Below are 21,279 nucleotides of genomic sequence, written 5' to 3'. Positions count from 1 at the left end.
TCAAAGGTCTTCAATGAGGTAGATGGGAGGTCAGGACCACTCTAGTGGATGAGAGGACCGTTCAGTTGCCTGATAATAGCTAGGAAGGAACTGTCCTTGAATCTGGAGGTGTGCATTTACAAACTTCGGTACCTCTTGCCTTGGGAGAGGAGGGAGTGAACGGGGAGAGACTGGTCCTTGATTATGCCGGTGGCCTTGCCGAGGCAGCGTGAAGTGCAGATGGAGTCAATCAAAGGGACATCTCTGAGAATACATCTCTAAGAAGTTTCTGAACATCTGAAGTGATGACATCCAACAGACACAACCATCGCCTTGCATGATAGGAATGATTGGCATGAACTGTTGACCTGAAATGTTTGCTCTTCACAGATGCTGACTTTCCTTGCTGAGCACTTGCAGCATGTTCTTCAGTTATTTTGGGATTAATAAAGGGTTGGGGGTTGGTGCTGATCATATTCTTTGTTTAAGAAACTGCTCTTCAGACAAGTGAACATTAAGTCTCCAGGCTCAGGTTCCCAGATGAAGAAAAGACAATTTGGGAAATTGTCTTCTTAAAATTGAATAGTCAGCGACTAATTAGGGAGATTTTGCTGTCTCTTAAAGCAACTTTAAATGAAGGTAGTGCAGAATGTACAGACAGCATCCAAGATCAGGATCGAACGCATGTCTCTGGTGCTGTAAAGTAGCAACTCTACCGTTAAATCACTGAATTACCCTGTTCTTGTATAATAAAACCTACCCTGACATTGGCTCTTAACTCTAGAGCTATTGGGTCTCCCAGAAATCAAATTTCTTTGAACAAACTATATAATTTTTCAGTTAATTTGCTGGTGGCGCTAAATTCAGAACTTTTCAGGAATTGTTTTCATTTTTGTTGAACCAATAAGGTGTACAGTAGAGGGCATATTGACTGGTTGCATCACATCCTGGTTCGGCAACTTGAATGCCCAGGAGCGAAGAAGACTGCAAAAAGTTGTGAACACTGCCCAGTACATCACGGGTTCTGATATCCCCACCATCGCATGGATTTACTGGAGTTGCAGCCTCAAAAAGGCATCATCAGAGACCCACACCACCCTGGCCACACACTTATTTCACCCCTGCCATCGGGAAGAAGGTACAGGAGCCTGAAAACTATAACCTCCAGGAACAGCTTCTTCCCTACAGCAGTTAGGCTATTAAAAACTACAACCTCAAATAAGCTCTGAACTACATAGACTTTAAAGTTATTATTGGACTATTATTGCCTGCTTGCTTTTTATGTGTGTTTGTATATACACACATCTCATTTATTATATTGTTTACAGTGTACTATGTTTACATATTCTGTTGTGCTGCTGCAAGTAAGGATTTCATTGTTCTATCTGGGACATATGGCAATAAAACACTCTTGACTCCTGAAATGCTGAAAATATCTTCAAAACTTTAAAACAGAAGAATGCTGGCTATTAATACCACTGATATGAACCAATATTAATTGCCATCAACGAGTTGAATAGAAAGGAATAGAACGTTTCTGAGAAGGTCTGATGAATTAACACCTACTCTTAAACCAAATTTCAGAGATTTTATTTCTTACTGTGGGAGAAAGATGGATATTGTAGTTTATAATAGTTTTTGGAGGATTTGCTTTTGGTCTTTAAAAATACAACAAACTCTTATTACAAGAGCTGCCCCGTTAGCACAGCAGGTTAATAAGCTTCCATTTCATTTGAAAAGCAACTGAATTGAATGAATAATGATTAGGTCTATGTTCTTACCTCAGGACAAGGGAAACTGGTGGGTAGAGGATGAGGGGTAACTGCCATTTGATTAACAGCATCTTCATTCCTGTATTAAAAGAAAATATAGGTCTGAAAATAAATATTCCATCTGTCAATTATTTTTGTCAAATTTCTGAAATATTTGGATGAGAGGTGCAGTGGCTAATGTATCATTCAAATCGATTTCAGCATTTAAATTATATGTCTCCATGAACTATTGAATGGTTGATCACAATCTTAACCTGCAGTCATTAGATTTAATACAACATCTGGCTCATGTTGAAGATCTCTGTTAATATTTCTGGCACATCCATTGTATACCAGAAATAAAAACCATGATTAAACCCCATGGCAAAAAACTAAACTTTAGACTACGTCTCACAAACTAAATTAAATAAATGGTTATCAAAGTCTCTTCCTCAGACTAAAGCAGAAAGTGAAAAGGGAATGCAAGAAATGATGATGGCAGAAGATTAATTAACCTTTATTTAACCTTGATGCTTAGTCGATAGTGTGTCAGTTGTTTGAATGTGGCATTACGTGACAAAGCACTGAAGATGAAGCCATTTGTTAAATTTGGCAATAATCACAAAATGTTGTTAAAAATGTTCCTCACCTTACAGAAGAGTAAATGAGAACATGATCAGCTTTTAACCCATTTGATTAAAATCTAGAAAGTCTCTCTAAGTCTCTTAAGCAATGCTGAAAAAATATTGCAATAGTAGATAGATGGAGTAACAATGGCAAAATGTAAACATTTGGATTTTGTTGTAAGTAATGAAAAGAAAGTTGAAAAAAATAAATCAACAAAAACAAAATCAATGCGTAAATCAAGAAAACTAAGTTAACACAAATTCAGTGTTATTGAGAAATACAACATAGTAAAAGGACCTTTGGCCCACTGTGTCTATGCTGACCATCCAACACCCATTTGCACTTATTCTATATTAATCCCATTTTGTTCTCCCTTTTCCATCAACATTTCCCAGATACTACCATGGCCAATGCACCTATCAACCTGCATATTTTTAGGATGTGGGGAAAACTGGTAAATTTGGGGCCACAGGGAGAATGTACAGACTTCACTGGAGGTTAAGTTTGAACCAAGGTTGCTGGAACTGTGAAGCAGTGACTCCACTAGCCGCGTAACCTAAATATTAATCATATTTTACTCTAATTGTTATCTCTATAATATTTATCTTTTTGAAATGAAATATCAGACTTCCATTCATACACAGTAAAATGTGGGAGTCCAGGACTTATTGCCAGATTTGCAAGACAGAACCTGCCATTACTTCCACTGGGTGCAGCAACAGAAACCAGTCTTACTGAGATCATTTGGGGCATTGTTTCATCTTTGAGGCTACCTTGATGTCAGAAAGAAAGTAGGGGTGAGAATTAAGAGCCAATGTGCAAAAGGGCCTGTCCCACAGGTGATTTTATAGGCGACTGCCGGTGACTGTCATAGTCGTAGCAGGTCGGCAAAAAAACGTCGACTGGACCCCCCCCACGACAATGTCTACGACAAACTACAACAACCTACCACCTAGTCGATGTCAAGTTACAGCAAGCTACCGATAACCGGCGACCCAATCGTAGCGACTTAGGACGTCCACCTACAACAGCCTACGATCACACAGACGACAACCTACGACAACCGAAGTCAACCTACGTCCACCCTCGACAAGCTACAACCCTGTCGGCGACAACTGAAGACAATGCCTGTCGCTACTTGACTTCTCTTGACACCGGTACCTGTCGCCGGTTGGTGTAGGTAGTCGCCAATGGAATTCACTGAAGCCAGCACCGGTGACAACCTACATCACCTGGCAACAACCTATGACAGCACCTAAGTGGGACAGGCCCTTCGCTCCTTCAAAATCACTTCATTTTAATTCATTTTCAATGAATTATGAATAATCTTAGCTGCTTTTTAATTTAAATTATTTTGTATATTTTTTTTAATATATTTCAGACAGTTTTCACAAATTGCTTTAATTTTAATGTTTAGTTTGTATATTTGAATGTTGAAAGCATTTAAAAATATTAAAATCATTTGGAGCTAGCATAGCCCTGATTCCGGCTTTGCCAGCTATCAAAGGCTGTAAGGAATTTTGCCTCCTGGTGTGCTGCCAGACCACAATCTTCTCCCATACAGTTTTTTAGTCTGGCAATGATACTGCTTTTCAGTCCAAGATTAATACCGTAATAATAAAGTTGTTCCTAATATTTCAATGTAACAATGCATAAGCCGAAATCAAGATCAAGAATTGTTAAATAGGACCAGGTTTTTTGAAATTAATCAGCCATCAAGGGGTTAAAGCATTAAGTAATTGGTTAGAGATCTGGTTTAGGTACTATATATTATTGCATTTAACTTTGCAGTTACTCGGTTAAATCTTTGAGAAAACCAATGGAAGCACGTTTTATATAACTACAAGAACAATACCTTGTGGTGCTTTTAACATATCAAATCTTAACATTGCTGTGAAGGGTTTCAATCATCCACTTTTATTTTAGTTAATGACAGAAATGCAGGTACCTTATCAAAACAATCTTGACATTTATTGGAGCGTTCTTTATTATTGCTGATGCATTTTGATGGCTTCTCCCATAAAGTATCTGGCTATTGATCTGAAAAATAAAGCATACAATGCATACAACTACTTTAGAAGTTGTAAAGTATACAAATACTTCAGAAGTTACTAAAATAATTAGGAAAGAAAATAAAGTTTCCTATTTATAGTGTTTCTGTATGTTAGAAATTTGCTCAGCATCGTTGCCCTGTGGTTTTCAGTGCCAAATAATGGAAAATTGTTTCCCCACCCACTTTCCACAGTTAATCATTGGATCAAACATTTCTGTCACCTTGTTGCAGATATGTATGAGATATTGCATTTTGGGAAGTCAAACACAGGACCTTCACATTGAATTGTAGGCCCCTGGGGAGTGTTGGAGAGCAGAGGGATCCAAGAATACAGGTACATAGTTCCCCGAAAATGGTGTAACAGGTAGATAAGGTAGTATAGGTGGCTTTTGGTATGTTGGTTGTTTGTTACATTGTTTAAAAGAGTATAATTGCACAGGTGTTGATGGAATCAATTGCTTGTCAATTTCTATGATGCGTAGTGTAAAGGGGCTGTCCCACTGCGGCAACCTAATTGGCGAGTTTAGAAGAGTTTAGGAGAGTTTGAAAAAATATCATATTGAAGACCTCCTTTGACTATGCAGAAGACCTCATCCAACTATGTTGAAGACTAGCTTCGACTAGTTTCGTCTAGCTTCGGGAAAATTGGACACCGAATAGTGGAGAGTGAAGAAGACCTCCTTCGACCTCCCTTCGACTATGTTGAAGACTATCTACGACTACCTTCGACTACCCTCGATTACCTACGAATAACATGCCAACCTACTACGACCCACTTCGACCAAACCTACGAGTAAAAAAATATCGATTTTTTCCATGGCGACCTTTTTTTACTCGCGGGCATTTTTCAGCATGTTGAAAAATACGCTGCGACCTAGCTGAGGCCTCGAGTACGCGGGGACTACTCTCGAGCATGAAGCAGAGTTACAAAGACCTCCTAGGACCTCGTGTCGACCAAGCTGCAAGTATGAGTCAAGGGCAAACTCTTCTGAACTTGCGGATTAGGTCGCCGCAGTGGGACAGCCCCTTAGACTGTTGCATTGACTAGAAGAATAAGAAGAGGTTGGATACATTTGGATTGAATTCTCTTGAGTGCTGGAGGCTGAGCGACTATATAAAGAAGTACAGTAAACTCTCGCAATAACGGATCTCGTTATATCAGATTTCAGTTATAACGGGCCAAATCTGTTGTAGACCCAGTACATTGTTTTATGGGATGATCACTAGGTGGTTGGATCGATTATTGGTTTAGTTTAGTTTTGGAGACACAGGTACAGTACATTGATGTTGCTCTGTTTCTTCTTCAGTCCTTGCAAGCCTGCAACCCAACAGCCTCCGCAAACACCATGAACCACTTGCAGAGCCGCCACCCCTCACAGTGCCAGAGACACAGGCCTGACCCCGGCGTCCCCTGCAACTGCAATCCCCCCCCCCCCCCCCCACCCCCAACCAGTGTCCCAGCACAGCAGCCCCACCCCATACACTAGAGACAAGCCAGTGTGCAGGATAGAACCAGGTCACCAGAGCACCCAAAGAAAACCCACGTGGCCACAGGGAGCATCCGTGGTCAGGATCGAAACTGGTTCCCCAACACTGTGAGACAGCGGCTCCACCAGCAACTCAGAGAACCCACCCAACCCACATAAACCAACCAAACCACAAACCTTCATGTTTCCGCAGGTAGATGAGTGATAGATAACGTGGGAGGAAACCCAAGCATCTTGAGGAAACCCCCGCCTCCACAGGCAACACTCGAGGCCAGGATCAAAATTGAGCCCCTTGCATTGTCAGGTAGCAACCCTACCGCGGTGTCACTGAATCGCCCCTAGGTATTCTGTGTTTTGTACCCTTTATTGTTTATTGTGTAGTGTATGTTTGTTGACTGTTTTTCTCTTAGTGCTGTATATTTCTGGTTATAGTGGACAATCAGTAATAACGGACACCATCTCCCCCTTGTAGTCTGTTTTAGCAAAGGTTTACTATATATAAATATGAGAGGTATAGATAGGGTGGATAGTCGGAGTGGAGGTACATGAAACTGCAGATACATGAGACAGCTGGATACATGAGCAAAGCCAAGTGCTAGAGGAACTTAGTGGGCCAGGCAGCATCTGGAGAGGGATTAGACAGAACATGTTTCAGGCAAGCCCCTTCTGATAGTCTAAATCTTTTTCCCAGGATGGAAATGTCAAATACTAGAGGGCATGAATTTAAGATGAGAGAGGAAGTTTAAAGAAGATTTGCAAGGCAAGTTTTGTTTGTAAACAAGAGTTGTAGGTGGCTGGAAAATGCTGTCAGGGGAGGTGGTGGAAGCATATAGGATAGCATTTAGATAGGCAGATGAACAAGCATCGGATGGTGGGATATAGACCATGTGCAAGCAGATGGAATTTATTTAATATCATCATGGTTGGCACAGACATTGTGGGCCAAAGGGCCTGTTCCTGCCTTGTACTGTTCTATATTTTATGTATGTTCTATACTATTTGTATTTGCTTTTCAAAATAAACCCAAGCAAATAAGACAGTTAAGTGAGGAGCAAATAGTAGGCAGAAATGTAATTATTCTCAGATGCCAAATCTCATGAGGACCGTTGCAGGTAGTCAGGGTCAGCAAAATCCATATCCAATTACTGCACCTCCATTATATGAGAACTGTTACAGTGGGAACACTTTTCATCGTAATGACTGGTTAGAATAAGCTTGTTGAGCAGAAGAAAATTGTATTTGTCTCTGTGTTAAGACTACATATCAAATGTGCATGCACTGTCAAGCATTCTGAACTTAATTTATTTTATTAATATCCAAATGTTGGATGAAGCTAACAAACAGAAAACAGATTTACAGTATATGGCTGAATTGAATTGTAATCTTCTGGTGTCAAGAACACTAGCTTCAACTATAACAGATGGATATGTTCTTTCACATAATTGGAATATAGATCACACCAAAACTATATTCTCAGAGTATACCCCAGTGAATGTCAGTATCAGTCGGTCATGATATAGTTTTAGTAAGGTGTCAACCATCAGAGATTTATAATTTGAATGGCCCATGATTATGTTTTCACTGCAGTAATAATTAAAATAGGTTTCCTTCTTTATTCAGTTAACATCTAGATGGAAACATGATGAACTTTTTTTTACAAAATGTAATGAGCATCACAAGACTTCATAGAAACATAAAAAATAGGTGCAGGAGGAGGCCATTCGGCCCTTCGAGCCAGCACCACCATTCATTGTGATCATGGCTGATCGTCTCCAATCAATGCCTGCCTTCTCCCCATATCCCTTGGTTCTACCAGCCCCTGGAGCTCTATCCAACTCTCTCTTAAATCCATCCAGTGATTTGGCCTCCACTGCCCTCTGTGGCAGGGAATTCCACAATCTGACAACTCTCTGGGTGAACAAATGGCCTCCCCTTTATTCTAAGACTGGCCCCTGGTTCTGGACTCGCCCAACATTGGGAACATTTTTCCTGCATCTAGCCTGTCCAGTCCTTTTATAATTTTATATGTTTCTATAAGTACCCCCTCATCCTTCTAAACTCCCCTTGTGGCCCCTTGTTTTTGCCACCAAAGTTCACTTTCATTAGTAGCACTATTTATTTCCTTTTATTTTTGTGAAAATTTACAAAGGCATCATTGTCCATCTCTTCAAGCAGGCACAGCGGCATTGGATGAACACGAGATGTGGGGGACACAAGCATCAGCTGGAATAAATTCTTTAATCATTTCCCCCCCATTTTTGTTTCAAATGGCTAGTAGGCAGGATAATATAAACCAATATTACATCATATAATAAACCAATAGAATAACTAATTATAAAAGTAATGAGAACATCTTCAGCCTGAACTGTTTCTCCCCTCACAGTTGCTAACTGACCATCTAGGTATTTCGAGGATTAAGTTTTATTCCATAATTCCAGGATCGTCTGTAATTTGCTTACATGTTGATATTTTGAGTTCGATTCCGAACATGAACATGAAAAGATCAAGAAGGAATAGCCACAGAAAAAAAGTCAAAAGTTCTAACTTCATGCATTCAATAAAGTGTCAGGTAAATGATAAACACCCTAAATATTGAAAGGGAAGCACATGATCTACATTATCTAAATTAATTACTTACTTCCAAAAGTTCATCTCCAATCTTTACTCCCCCGTCTTTGCCTGCAGGACCTTCGGGATTAATGCCAACTACAAAGATACTCATACGAGACCTGTCCTTGTTGCCAGCAAGACTGAGTCCCAAACCATTCTTGTCTTTCTCAAGCTCGATGATGTGTAGATCTCCTGGCAGATCTCCATATTTTAGCCTGATCTTTTCTGAAAAAGGACAACATACAAATGATTAAGATACAAACAATGCTTCAGCAATGAGTATAAAATAGAGGAGTGATGAGAAAATTGAAGTATGCAGTCAAAGAATGTGTAAAAGCATTGAATACAGTTCAGGTTATGGGGCAGGAAACATTCGGATGCTGCTGCTGAACTGTTTCAAAACCCACTTAACTTCAGCTGCTTCCTTAGTGACCTTCTTTCTAGCAATTCAAAATTGGTTCTGTTCATTGATGATGAGACGGCATTCAATAGCAATTGTAGGTACATAATAAATGAAGTAGCATATGTCTGCATTCAATAAGGCAAGTTGATATTTGGGCACGGCTGTGAGTTGATAAGTAACATTTGAGTCACACATGTGAGGCAATTACCATCTCCAATTAGAGGGACTCTAAACATCTACCACTGGCATTTATTAGAGACACCAACCTGGCTGCTCAACACCCGGCTTGAGATCTAACTATTCCTTTGGTTTATTTATGTTTCATTCGCAAAAAGATTTACTGGCATTCCTATCACCACACCATACACTGACATTATCCAGAAAGTTATCATTGACCAGGTACTGAGTAGAAGTCTAAAGACTGTGACTACAAGAGCGGGTCAGTGACTGGTATCCTGTGGCAAGTGACTTGTCTGAATCCACAAAGCTTTGCCAACATTTTGACTTCCATTATCCATAATGTAATTTAGCAACATTGTTGTTGTTTTTGCCATATTTTCTTTGATTTACAAATATCACCTTTCCTTTTGTTCTGTACATAATAAGGGCCCAAATCCTTTTCATATTCTTAATAGACAAGATTGAAGTTTCTCAAGGTTGCAGCTATTCACAAGTGTAAACATTCAAGTATCATCTTAACACATACTTCTGTTAGACTACTTCAGTTCAATAAGTGCTGATTGAACTCTAGAAAATGAAGACCCCTGGAAAATCAAGAGGGAATATTGAGATTTGAATAAAATGCAATCAAAAAATAAACTTCATGAGGTTCTGTATTCATAGATTCTACTTTAAACCAAACCATGAAAAAACAGATCAAGTCTGAAGAAGGGTCTCGACCCAAAATATCACCTATTCCTTTTCTCCAGGAATGCTGTCTGATCCACTGAGCGACTCCTGCTTTTTGTGTCTATCATGAATTCTACATCACATATCTGATTTGTTCAAATATTACTGAAGATTTAGCATTCATAGATACATTGCATCAACAGTTTGTATTATCATTGATTTACAATGACAATTGATGGATTCTCACCATTAGAATTCAGGACTCAATAGTGAATTCAATAATTTCAGGTAACAAGCCTTTTGCTTTTTATGTAAGAATCCCCAGTTCTAAAGCAAGGTCACCCGTAACCTAAACTCAGTTTTTTCTCATGGCACATGCTACCTGATTTGCTGAGCATTTCAAGTACCGGTATCATCTTTTATTTCAGATCTCCAGCAAGTATGATGTTCTGCATAATTGCCCTGTTGCAGCACTCTTCCCTCTTTACATTATTTCAGACAGGTCAGATATGGTCAACAAGCATTTATCACCCTCTCTTGATGGCATCATTTAAACCATCTGGATAAGCACTGTTGATTTTTTTAATTCTTTCCACCCACCCCCCAGCTATCCCTTCCACCACTCAACGTCTCTGCAACTTGAAACATACTTGTTTTCTTACTTGTTTAAGAAGGAACTGCAGATGCTGGAAAATCGAATGTAGACAAAAATGCTGGAGAAACTCAGCGGGTGCAGCAGCATCTATGGAGCGAAGGAAATAGGCAACGTTTCGGGCCGAAACCCCTCTTCTACCTTGTTTTCTTACTTCTTCAGTTCTGATAATGCACCACCATCCTGTTCTCCGAGATGCTGCCCGACCTGCTAAGAATCTCCAGCTTTTACTGTTTTTGTTGCAAATTGAGAGAATCTGCATTCTATTTTGTTTTTCAATCTGCTCTCACTTACACATGTTTCATATCAAACTATTCCTCTTCCATTCTTGGCATCTCCATCTCCATCAAAGCGGATAGGTTAGCGACTAGTTTTGTTAAGCCGATAAGCTCCCATAACAATCTCCATTAATCACCTCCCACCTCTTTCTAGTAAGGACTTCATTGCATTCTCCCAGTTTCTCCACTGTATCTGTTTTGACATTAAAACTTCCCACCGTATTGCCCTTGTGATGTCATCTTTTGCCTTCTCCACAACCATAGCTCACAGGACTCATCTATGTCTTCCACTTCTGCTCTCAATCCTCTTTACTAGCCAGAACAAGGGCATCCCTTGTTTTCATCTTCCACTCCGCCAACGTTTATACTGAATTGACCATCCTTTGTAATTTGCACCACCTTCAGTGAGATACAATCACAAGATACATTTTCTCTCCACTCCCCTTGTAGCATCCCCGCTATTCGTTGGTTCAGTCATTTAAAGCAACCTTCCCTTTACACATGCTGATATTTGCAGTAATAGCTACCTTGACAACTCGGGTCTGCATTCTAAAACAGACATTCTCTTTGTCCCTTCCCCCTTTCTGCAACTTAAACCATACTTGCTTTCTCAATTTTCAGTTCTGATTTAAGATAAACCTTCTGATATAAGGGGCATTTATCTGAAATACTGACTCCGTATCCCTCACTACAGATGCTGCCTGACCTGCGGTGTGCTTCAAGTATTTTATGTATTTATTTGTAGGTGCGTATACTTATAGGTATAATAATCTCAGGTAGGATGGCATGTGCTACTGTAAATAAGAGTTTAAATCCCACAACAGTTTAAAAACGGAGCGCAGGGCTTTGTTCCACAGAGGCCCAGGAGCAATTGGAGCGGCCACTCTGCAACGTCCCATCACACTTCAAAAGAAGTGGTCTGGAGGAAGCCGCTGATTGGTGGAAGCGGACTAGAGGAAGCAGCTGATTGGGAGCAACCCCAGGTTTGTATTTCTGCTTTCTGGTTAAGGGTACAGTGAGTTAAGGGTACAGTGAGTTAAGGGTACAGTGAGTTAAGGGTACAGTGAGTTAAGGGTACAGTGAGTTAAGGGCACAGTGAGTTAAGGGTACAGTGAGTTAAGCGTACAGTGCTTTTTAGTAAAGGTACAGTTTAAAGGATTAAGATTTTTATAGTGGGAGTGAGTTGATTTAATTTGGGGGTAAGCCATGTCAGTTGAGATCGGCCCCATGGTTTGCTCATCCTGCAACATGTGGGAGATCAGGGCTATGGTCGGTGTCCCTGGTGACTACGTGTGCAGGAAGTGTGTCCAGCTGCAGCTCCTGGCAGACCGCATTGAACGGTAGGAGCTGCGGTTGGATTCATACTGGAGCATCCACGATGCTGAGAAAGTCGTGAATAGCACGTACAGTGAGTTGGCCACACCGCAGGTAAAAGTTAAGTGGACAGAAAGGGAACGGGTGGCCACTAGCCAGCGTAGCAGTAGGCAGGTAGTGCAGGAGTCCCCTGCGGTCATCTCCCTCCTAAACAGATATACCATTTTGGATACTGTTGGGGGAGATGGCTCATCAGGGGAAGGCAGCAGCAGCCAAGTTCATGGCGCCGTGGGTGGCTCTGCGGCACAGGAGGGGAGGAAAAAGAGTGGAAGGGCTATAGTAATAGTGGATTCAATTGTAAGGGGAATGAAGAGGCGTTTCTGCAGCCGCAAACGAGACTCCAGGATGGTATGTTGCCTCCTTGGTGCAAGGGTCAGGGATGTCACTGAGCGGCTGCAGAACATTCTGGAGGGGGAGGGTGAACAGCCAGTTGTCGTGGTGCACATTGGCACCAACGATATAGGTAAAAAACGGGATGAGGTCCTACAAGGTGAATTTAGGGAGCTAGGAGATAAACTTACAAGTAGAACCTCAAAGGTAATAATCTCTGGATTACTACCAGTGCCACATGCACTGAAGGAGAAATAGGAGGATATTGCAGATGAATACATGGCTTGAAAAATGGTGCAAGGGGGAGGGATTCAAATGTCTAGGGCATTGGAACCAGTTCTGGGTGAGGTGGGACCAGTACAAACAGGACGGTCTGCACCTGGGCTGGAATGGAACCAATGTCCTTGGGGGAGTGTTTGCTAGTGCTGTCGGGGAGGATTTAAACTAATGTGGCAGGGGGATGGGAGCATGAGCAGAGTGACAGACTGGTGTAAAATGAGGATAGAAGCAATAGGTAGCAAGGTGAAAAGTAAAAGTGGCAGGCAGACAAATCCAGGGCAAAAATCAAAAAGGGCCACTTTTCAACATAATTATATAAGGGGTAAGAGTGTTGTAAAAACAAGCCTAAAGGCTTTGTGTCAATGCAAGGAGCATTCGTAATAAGGTGGATGAGTTGAATGTGCAGATAGTAATTAATGAATATGATATAGTTGGGATCACGGAGACATGGCTCCAGGGTGACCTAGGCTGGGAGCTGAACATCCAGGGATATTCAATATTCAGGAGGGATAGACAGAAAGGAAAAGGAGGTGGGGTAGCGTTGCTGGTTAGAGAGGAGATTAACGCAATAGAAAGGAAGGACATTAGCTTGGAGGATGTGGAATCGATATGGGTAGAGCTGCGAAACACTAAGGGGCAGAAATCGCTAGTGGGAGTTGTGTACAGGCCACCTAACAGTAGTAGTGGAGTTGGCGATGCCATCAAACAGGAAATTAGAAATAGGTGCAACTAAGGTAAAACAGTTATAATGTGTGACTTCAATCTACAAATTGGCAGGGGTGCTGAGGAAGAGGATTTCTTGGAATGTATGCGGGATAGTTTTCTAAACCAACATGTAGAGGAACCAACGAGAGAGCAGGCTACTCTAGACTGGGTATTGAGTAATGAGGAAGGATTAGTTAGTCTTGTTGTGCGTGGCCCCTTGGCAAGAGTGACCATAATATGGTTGAGTTCTTCATTAGGATGGAGAGTGACATGGTTAATTCAGAAACAAGGGTTCTGAACTTAAAGAAAGGTAACTTTGAGGGTATGAGACGTGAATTGGCCAAGATAGACTGGCAATTGATTCTTAAAGGTTTGATGGTGGATATGCAATGGAAGGTATTTATAGACTGCATGGATGAACTACAACTATTGTTCATCCCAGTTTGGCAAAAGAATAAATCAGGGAAGGTAGTGCATCCGTGGATAACAAGGGAAATCAGGGATAGTATCAAAACAAAAGATGAAGCATACAAATTAGCCAGAAAAAGCAGCCTACCAGAGGACTGGGAGAAATTCAGAGTCCAGCAGAGGAGGACAAAGGGCTTAATTAGGAAAGGGAAAATAGATTATGAAATAAAACTGGCAGGGAACATAAAAACTGACTGCAAAAGTTTTTATAGATAAGTGAAGAGAAAAAGATTAGTTAAAACAAATGTAGGTCCCTTGCAGTCAGAAACAGGTGAATTGATCATGGGGAACAGGGACATGGCAGATCAATTGAATAACTACTTTGTTTCTGTCTTACTAAGGAAGACATAAATAATCTGCTGAGTAACTGAGTGAAATGCAGGTTAGTCGGGAAGTGGTGTTAGTTAAATTGAATGGATTAAAGGCCGATAAATCCCCAGGGCCAGATCGGCTGCATCCCAGAGTACTTAAGGAAGTAGCCCCAGAAATAGTGGATGCATTAGTGATATGTTTTCACATGGAAGAGTGATCTAAATCACAAGAGCCATGAGTCCTGGGAAATTTGTCCAGTTGGATCCAAACTTCACATCGGTCGGTGGGGCGCTGTGAGTCGGCTGCCCTGCCAGCAGCGTGTTCGTTATTTTGACTTTTTTAGTTTTTTTTAAGTGTGTCTAAATTTTAGTTTAGGTGTCTCTTGGTGTGTCTTGTGTGGGGGGTGGTAAGGGAGGGGGGAACCGCTTTTGGTCGCCTCCTCGACCGAGAGGCGACTTTTTCCATGTCGCCTACCTCGCGGCCTAACAACATCCATTGGAACGGCCTTTCCTGGAGTCTGGCCTAAGAGCTTCAGAGCTTCAGCCGCGGTCTCCGGTTGGAAAGTGCCGATTTGGGTACTCCAAGCCGGGGATTGTGTTTGACCGTCCCAACTTCGGAGGTTTGATCATCCCGACGAGAGAACCTGTACATCGGGCTGTCCGTAGCGGCGACTACGGAGGGTTTATGGGTCCGACACGGATGAACAAAGGAGGAGGACTGACTGAACTTTGTTGCCTTCCACCACAGTGAAGAATACTGTGGTGCAAGTTTGTGTTAAATTCTATTGTGTATTGTGCGTTCTTTTTAAGTGTATCGTTCTTTTTAAGTGTATCGCTACTGGCAAATTCATTTCACTGCAGCATCGGGTGCATGTGACAAATAAAATTGACTGTGACTTTGACATCGTAACAGGAGGCAGAGGTTTTGTGAATATAGGAAGTACAGATTAGAGGAAGATTGAGGATATAAGAGATGGATGCATAGTTTCCGCCAAAACCATTGACAATTCCTTCATTAAAGTCAAATGGTAGAAAAGGTTTAAGAGACACTTGCTTTCATTAGCTGGGAAGACAAGAGCAAATAACATAGTATAACTATGTAATATATTACTGAGGCCACAGCTGGAGTATTGTGTGTAGTTCCAGTCAAGACACTGTCGGAAGGATGAGGATGCAAAGGATATTCACCAGCATGTTGCCTGCGATGAAATATTTCAGCTAAGAGGATAGAGTGGACAGGTTGGGTGTGTTTTTCTTGGAGTACAGGAGGTTGAGAGAGGATCTGAATGGGGTGTACAAAATCATAAGCCATAAGTAGGATTGACAGTGAAAAGATTTTCCCTTAACAGAGGCATCTAGATCCAGAGAGCACAGGTCTGAGGTAATGGGTAAGAGATTTAGATGGGATTTGAGGAAGATTGTTTTTCATCCACATGGTGATTGAAGTCTGGAATGCAATGCCTGGAGGATTGAGGCAGAGATTTGCACAGTATTTAGGTCAAAATTTACAGGCCCATGATTAGTCTCGATCAGTAATTGCTGGTTAGGTTGGTGACTCTACCAACTCTATTAAATTGGCAGGTTACGGGAGACTCCAAAATAATCTGTAGATTTGAAATGAAATTATGTACAGGTGCCAAATATATAATAAAAAATGTATGCTCCACAATCATTTAAACATGCTAAAAGAAATCTGAAATAAAAACAAAATACTGTTGTAATACTCAGTACTCAATCTAGTTAAAAGGCTTTAAAAAAAAATAATAGAAAGCTAGCAGTGCTTAAGATAAAAACTGAACCATAAATGTAATGATGAACAGACCTCTGCATACCTATTTATACATTGGTAAAGACCTCAATTTTCTCCAACTAAATTGCAATTCGGAGCTGGTAGAATTCGGAGCTGCGTCTTCTGGACCTAACTCACAGCTCATATTAACATATATTAAATTGCTTCCATAAGCAATGGTGAGGTATTCATATTACATTTTTCTATATTAGTTTAAAATGTATTTTATATTAAAATGTATTTTTTATTTGCTGCAGCCACTGAGTTGAATCAGAATGATGGTTTAGGTCAGTCTAATTGATAGAAGGCACTAGATGACAGATACCCAATCTTGTAGTAATCAGTGCCTGTCAGCTTTCCCTGTGACCTACTGACTTTACAATGGTGTTAGGATCTGGAAATAAATTAAAGTGTTACATTGACCAGGTTCAAGACTGTCTCAAAGTGGTAACATCAGATATCATTTAATGATTTCAGCAATAACAATAGCACAATAAACATAGCTGCTTGATATTGAGAATGCAATTATGGCCTAAAGATCTCATCCACTTTTGTTATTTTGTGGGTGTCATTCTATTATATAAAAAAAGGTAGAGAAATATACTGTAACAAATAGCCTAATCTAAGTTATCCAAGATAGAGCTCTCAATGCTATTGTTTTCCTTTGCATCATCAGTAGTAAACGACTATGCATAGCTTGCAGCCGAACAGTCATACTATGTATTTGGAATAATTAACTCCCCAAGTTGCTAAACAACAAAGTAATCCCTTAGGATGAAAAGAACTAATTGAAGTGATGGTTGAACCGCCCTCTTTCTGACAGTCACAATGCCAAATGTTGAGTCACCAGCTCATGAAACCACCAGTGAGGTTGTACAAAATATTACAAATGCTGAATTAAGCTCAGAACTTCAACTACAATAATTATTATAAAATACAGAAGTTAGCAGGTAGGGAAATGCTAGAATTTGGTACCAGGACATGAGAAAATCATAGTGCGACTGAGTAGAGTCAACATGAATTTATCAAAGGGAAATCATGTGTGCAAGACCATTAGTAACTTTTGAAGGCATGTAGGGCTGGGATAAACAAGTAAATGATCTGGCTTTCAACTCGATGGTTTGAACATTGGATTCTCCAACTTCAAGTAAGTCTGCAGATGGCACTAAAGTTAGTGGTATTGTCGACAGTGATGAAGGCTATCCAGGATTACAATGGGATTTTGACAATTGGGCCAATGGGCCAAGGAATAGCAGATGGCATTTAATTTAGATAAATGTGAGGTATTGCAGTTTGGTTGGACAAAACAGGGCAAGACTTGAACAGTAAATGTTAAGATCCTAGGAACAGTTATCGAACAGACAGGTCTAAGTGTGCAGTACATGTTTCCATGAAGGCGGCAACACAGATGGACAGGGTGGGAAAGGCCTTCATCGGTCAAGGTATGAGTACAGGAGTTCAAACATAATAAAACAGCTGTACAAAACTATTTAAGGCACCAATTGGAGTACGACATGCAGTTCTTGTTGCCCTATTATAAGGATTGCATTAAACAGGAAAGGGTACAAAAAAAGATTTAGGGGAATATTACTGCGTTTAAATCATAAAGCGAAGCTGGATAGGCTGAGTCGTTTTTCCCTGAAGGGTAGGAAGCTTACGGGATGACCTTATAGAGTATGCAAAATTACGAGGGGCATAGATACAGTGAAGAGCCGCCATCTTTTTCTCAGGGTAGGGGGATCATGAACTAGAGAGCATAAGTTTAAGATGAGAGGGAATAGATTTAAAAGGGACCTGAGGGGTAACTTTTTCCAGAGGATGTTGTGTATATGAAATAAGGTACCAGAGGAATAGATAGAGCCAGGTACAATCACACTTACAAGAGAGTTGAACAGGTTCATGGTTAGGAAAAGTCTTGAGTGATATGGAGTAGGCACAGACATATGGGAATAGCTCAATTAGGCAACTTGGTCAGCATGGACATGTTGGGCTGAAGGGCCTGTTTCTGTGCTGTACAGCTATGTGAATAAGTAATTTAAATTTATTACTGGCATGTTTATGTCAGTAATATTGCCTATTTAACTCTTTTGTATTGATTGCATTGCTTTATTTCTTACTGATCCACCTTACCAGCCCATATTGGATTACTTTCATCACTGGGTTCATGAGATTGGGGGTCAATAAATTTAATGGATTGAGGACTGATTATCAAATAGAAACCAGACAGCAGGAATAAACAGGTTGTTTAAGATGCCCTCCCATACCCAGAGAGGTTCCACAAAAACATTGCTTGAATCTCATATATTTATAATCTATATCAATGACTTAGATAAGGTGACACAATTGGCTTCCTGGGTAGTCCCATTTGCCTGCATTTGTCTCATTTCCCTCTAAACCCTTCTTATCCATTGATCTGCTTAACCCCCGTGATTGACAGAGACCTGCTCGGTTTCTTGGACGTCTGTTCTCACCCCATCTCGCTCCGACAAAACAGTGTTTCCCTATTCTTCACCCTTTATTAGCAATGTACAACATTTTGAGATTTTAAAAATCAAGTCTGTAATTTATCCCATCAGATAAAGCATAAAAAGAAGTTTAATTTGACACCTAATTCACTTTCATATCTTCAGTGTTAAAAAAGTTATGGCCATTTTCATACTCGGAAATTAGCGTCTTGTTCCCTATTGCTTTTTCATTGACTTAACATAAAAGCTGTGATCGAGAACAGTCAAAAGCCCATAACTTTCTTAAAAATTAAGAGAACTGAAATTTTTTTCAGTTATTATAGATTGAAGCATTCTGAAACAAATATGAAACAATCTTACTTAGATGACTTGAAATTAAAGCATATAATTAGTTAGTTACCTAATTGTAGCTAATTACAAAATTCAATTACTAGATCTAAACATCTATCCATTTCTTAAGAATAGATTAACATTTTTAAATAGCCTAAGTGTCCAAATCACACAAGAATTCACAATATAACATAATTTTTAAATCTCATTGTCATGGGTTTATAGGCCAAATGGAAGGAATTTAATGTTTTATACCTGTAAATTAATGGCCATTTAAATCAGCTTGTGAGTGGGGTTTTCTGGAAGGCGATCAATTGGAATGTTGCGGCTGCGGTGGATTTAAACCCGTATCGGCAAAAAAACACTGCCGGTTCGTTCGGGGAAAAAAAATCACCGTTTCGCAACTAAAAATGTGAATTAAATGCATCTTAAGAAACACTTTTATACATAAAAATAAATTACTTTCTTTTACCTGTCCCCTATGTAAAATCTGGCCCCGTTGTCGGCGTTGACGGCTTCAGAAGCTGATTTTAAAATCACTCCAGCGATTAACTTGTCGGGCGAATATTTTCAAAAAAAAACACACAGAACGGCCGTCGGAACGATTCTTCGGCAAAAACTTGCACTCCAACAAAATATAATCCAGGACCAGGTCGGAGAAAACCACGTTTTAACCCCGCCCCCCACACTCAAACGCGCCAAAATCGCGCACATGGCCAGTGGCAGAATTGCAGTGCCGCTGAAGGTAAGTATTGTAGCATACCTACCTTTATTCCACTATTCCAGGGGTGGGGAACCTGCGGCCTTCTAGGCCATTAAGTGCGGCCTTTTGAATGAATCCAAATTTTGTAGAACAAATCCTTTTATTTTTATTAATGTTTTTGTTCGGCTTTTATTATTTTAATTTTTTTTAAATATATATTTTTATTATAAGCAGTGTACAAAAGTATAAACCACGGCATATGACATAATACATTTATTGTACAGCTTCCATTTTAATTTTAACAAAGATGAAATAGAAAAAGAGAGCAAGAAAGAAAGAAAGTGAAAGAGAAAGTGAATGTGTAAGAATAGAACCCCGAAACTACCAAATGAGTGTAATCAAAGAGTAAGTAAAAACTTAAAAAAAATAAAAAGACAAAAACGAAAGAAAGGAAAAAACCCCAAAAAGCATTGATATACCTGCTTCATTTCTCACCTCACCCATAACCCAGTCCGTAAATCGGTTTAATTCCGAAGTTGTGTTGCACCATACTATCCTTGTAATGAATCAATGAAAGGAATCCATATTTTTGAAAATTGCTCTGATTTTCCTGCAAGTCTCATATCTTCAAGATGTAGTGTCTCAGATCCACATTTTAAGAGTTGGGGGAGATGTACTTTTCCAAAATATAAGTATACGTTTTTTCACCATTATCAGGCCATGATTAAGGAAACGTCTTCGAAATATTGATAGCTCAGAGCAGGCTTCTGCTGTTCCGAAAATAATCAGTTCTGTATGGGGGTCCAGTTTTGTTTTTTATAATTTTGAGAAAATTTCAAAGATTCCTTTACAAAAGTTATGGAGTTTTATGCAAGAGGCAAAGGAGTGTGTTATAGTTGCTTCTTGAGAGAGACATTTGTCGCAAATAGGAGATACATTTGAAAAAATCTTATTCAGTTTAGTCTTTGAGTAGTAGAGTCTGTGGAGTATTTTGAATTGGATTAAAATGTGTCTAACGTTAATCGAACAATTATGTATATATAAGAGATATTTTTCCCATCTGTCTTTGGAGATTTTTAGGCCTAATTCCTCTTCCCATTCTCTTCTAATTACGTCTGACAATGGAATTTCTATATTTAGAAGGATATTGTACAAGTATGATATTAGATTGTTTGACTGAGTTTCTATTCATACCTTCGTCTAATATATCTGGCAGCAGAGTTTGATAATCGTGGGTATATGTTTTCAAATAATCTCGAATTTGAAGATATCTAAAATATTGATTACCTTTCAGACTGTATTTCGACTGTAATTTCTGGAATGATAGGTTTCCCATCTCGTACATATCTCCAATCTTTTTAATTCCTAGTCTTTCCCAATAAATAATTTTTTTATCTATAATAGATGGCTTGAACGACGGGTTATTAGCTATTGGTGAAAGAAAAGATAGATTTCTTAGTTTAAAAGTAGATTTTACTTGTCTCCAAATTCGTAAAGAGTTGTGAATAATCGGATTTTTCACATATATTGTGTTCTTCAACTTTATTGGGGAGAGAAGGATCGGGCCTCTATTAAAAGGCGAGCAATCCTCTCTCTCCATTACTAACCAGTCTACCTGTTAGCATGCGTTATCCAGCCAGTAAATTGCATTTTTAATATTCGCTGCCCAACAGTAGTATAAGAAATTTGGGAGTGCCAATCCGCCCATTTCTTTGGGTTTACATAGATGTCGTTTATGAATTCTATGTGATTTATAATCCCAAATAAAATTTATAAATAAAGTTTATAATCTGGGAATCAAGATTTTAAAAAAAAAATGTTAGGTAGGTATATCGG

General features: G+C 39.8%; 1 protein-coding gene across 5 annotated transcripts in view; it reads right to left on the bottom strand.

Annotated features, from left to right (window-relative positions):
* Positions 1 to 21,279, bottom strand: part of patj (PATJ crumbs cell polarity complex component) — a 226,801-nt gene that overhangs the window by 57,194 nt on the left and 148,328 nt on the right. For all 5 annotated transcript variants that reach the window (XM_033028540.1, XM_033028544.1, XM_033028542.1 and 2 more), the window contains 3 exons: positions 8,536 to 8,732; positions 4,306 to 4,397; positions 1,761 to 1,830 (listed from right to left, as the gene is read on the bottom strand). In XM_033028540.1, coding sequence (XP_032884431.1) covers positions 1,761 to 1,830; positions 4,306 to 4,397; positions 8,536 to 8,732 — 359 coding nt within the window. The remainder of the gene's footprint in view (positions 1 to 1,760; positions 1,831 to 4,305; positions 4,398 to 8,535; positions 8,733 to 21,279) is intronic.

The sequence above is a fragment of the Amblyraja radiata genome, chromosome 10 (genome assembly GCF_010909765.2).
Source record: "Amblyraja radiata isolate CabotCenter1 chromosome 10, sAmbRad1.1.pri, whole genome shotgun sequence".
NCBI lineage: Eukaryota > Metazoa > Chordata > Chondrichthyes > Rajiformes > Rajidae > Amblyraja > Amblyraja radiata.
Note: the sequence above shows the minus strand (reverse complement) of the source record. Positions and strands in the feature narration are given on the sequence as shown.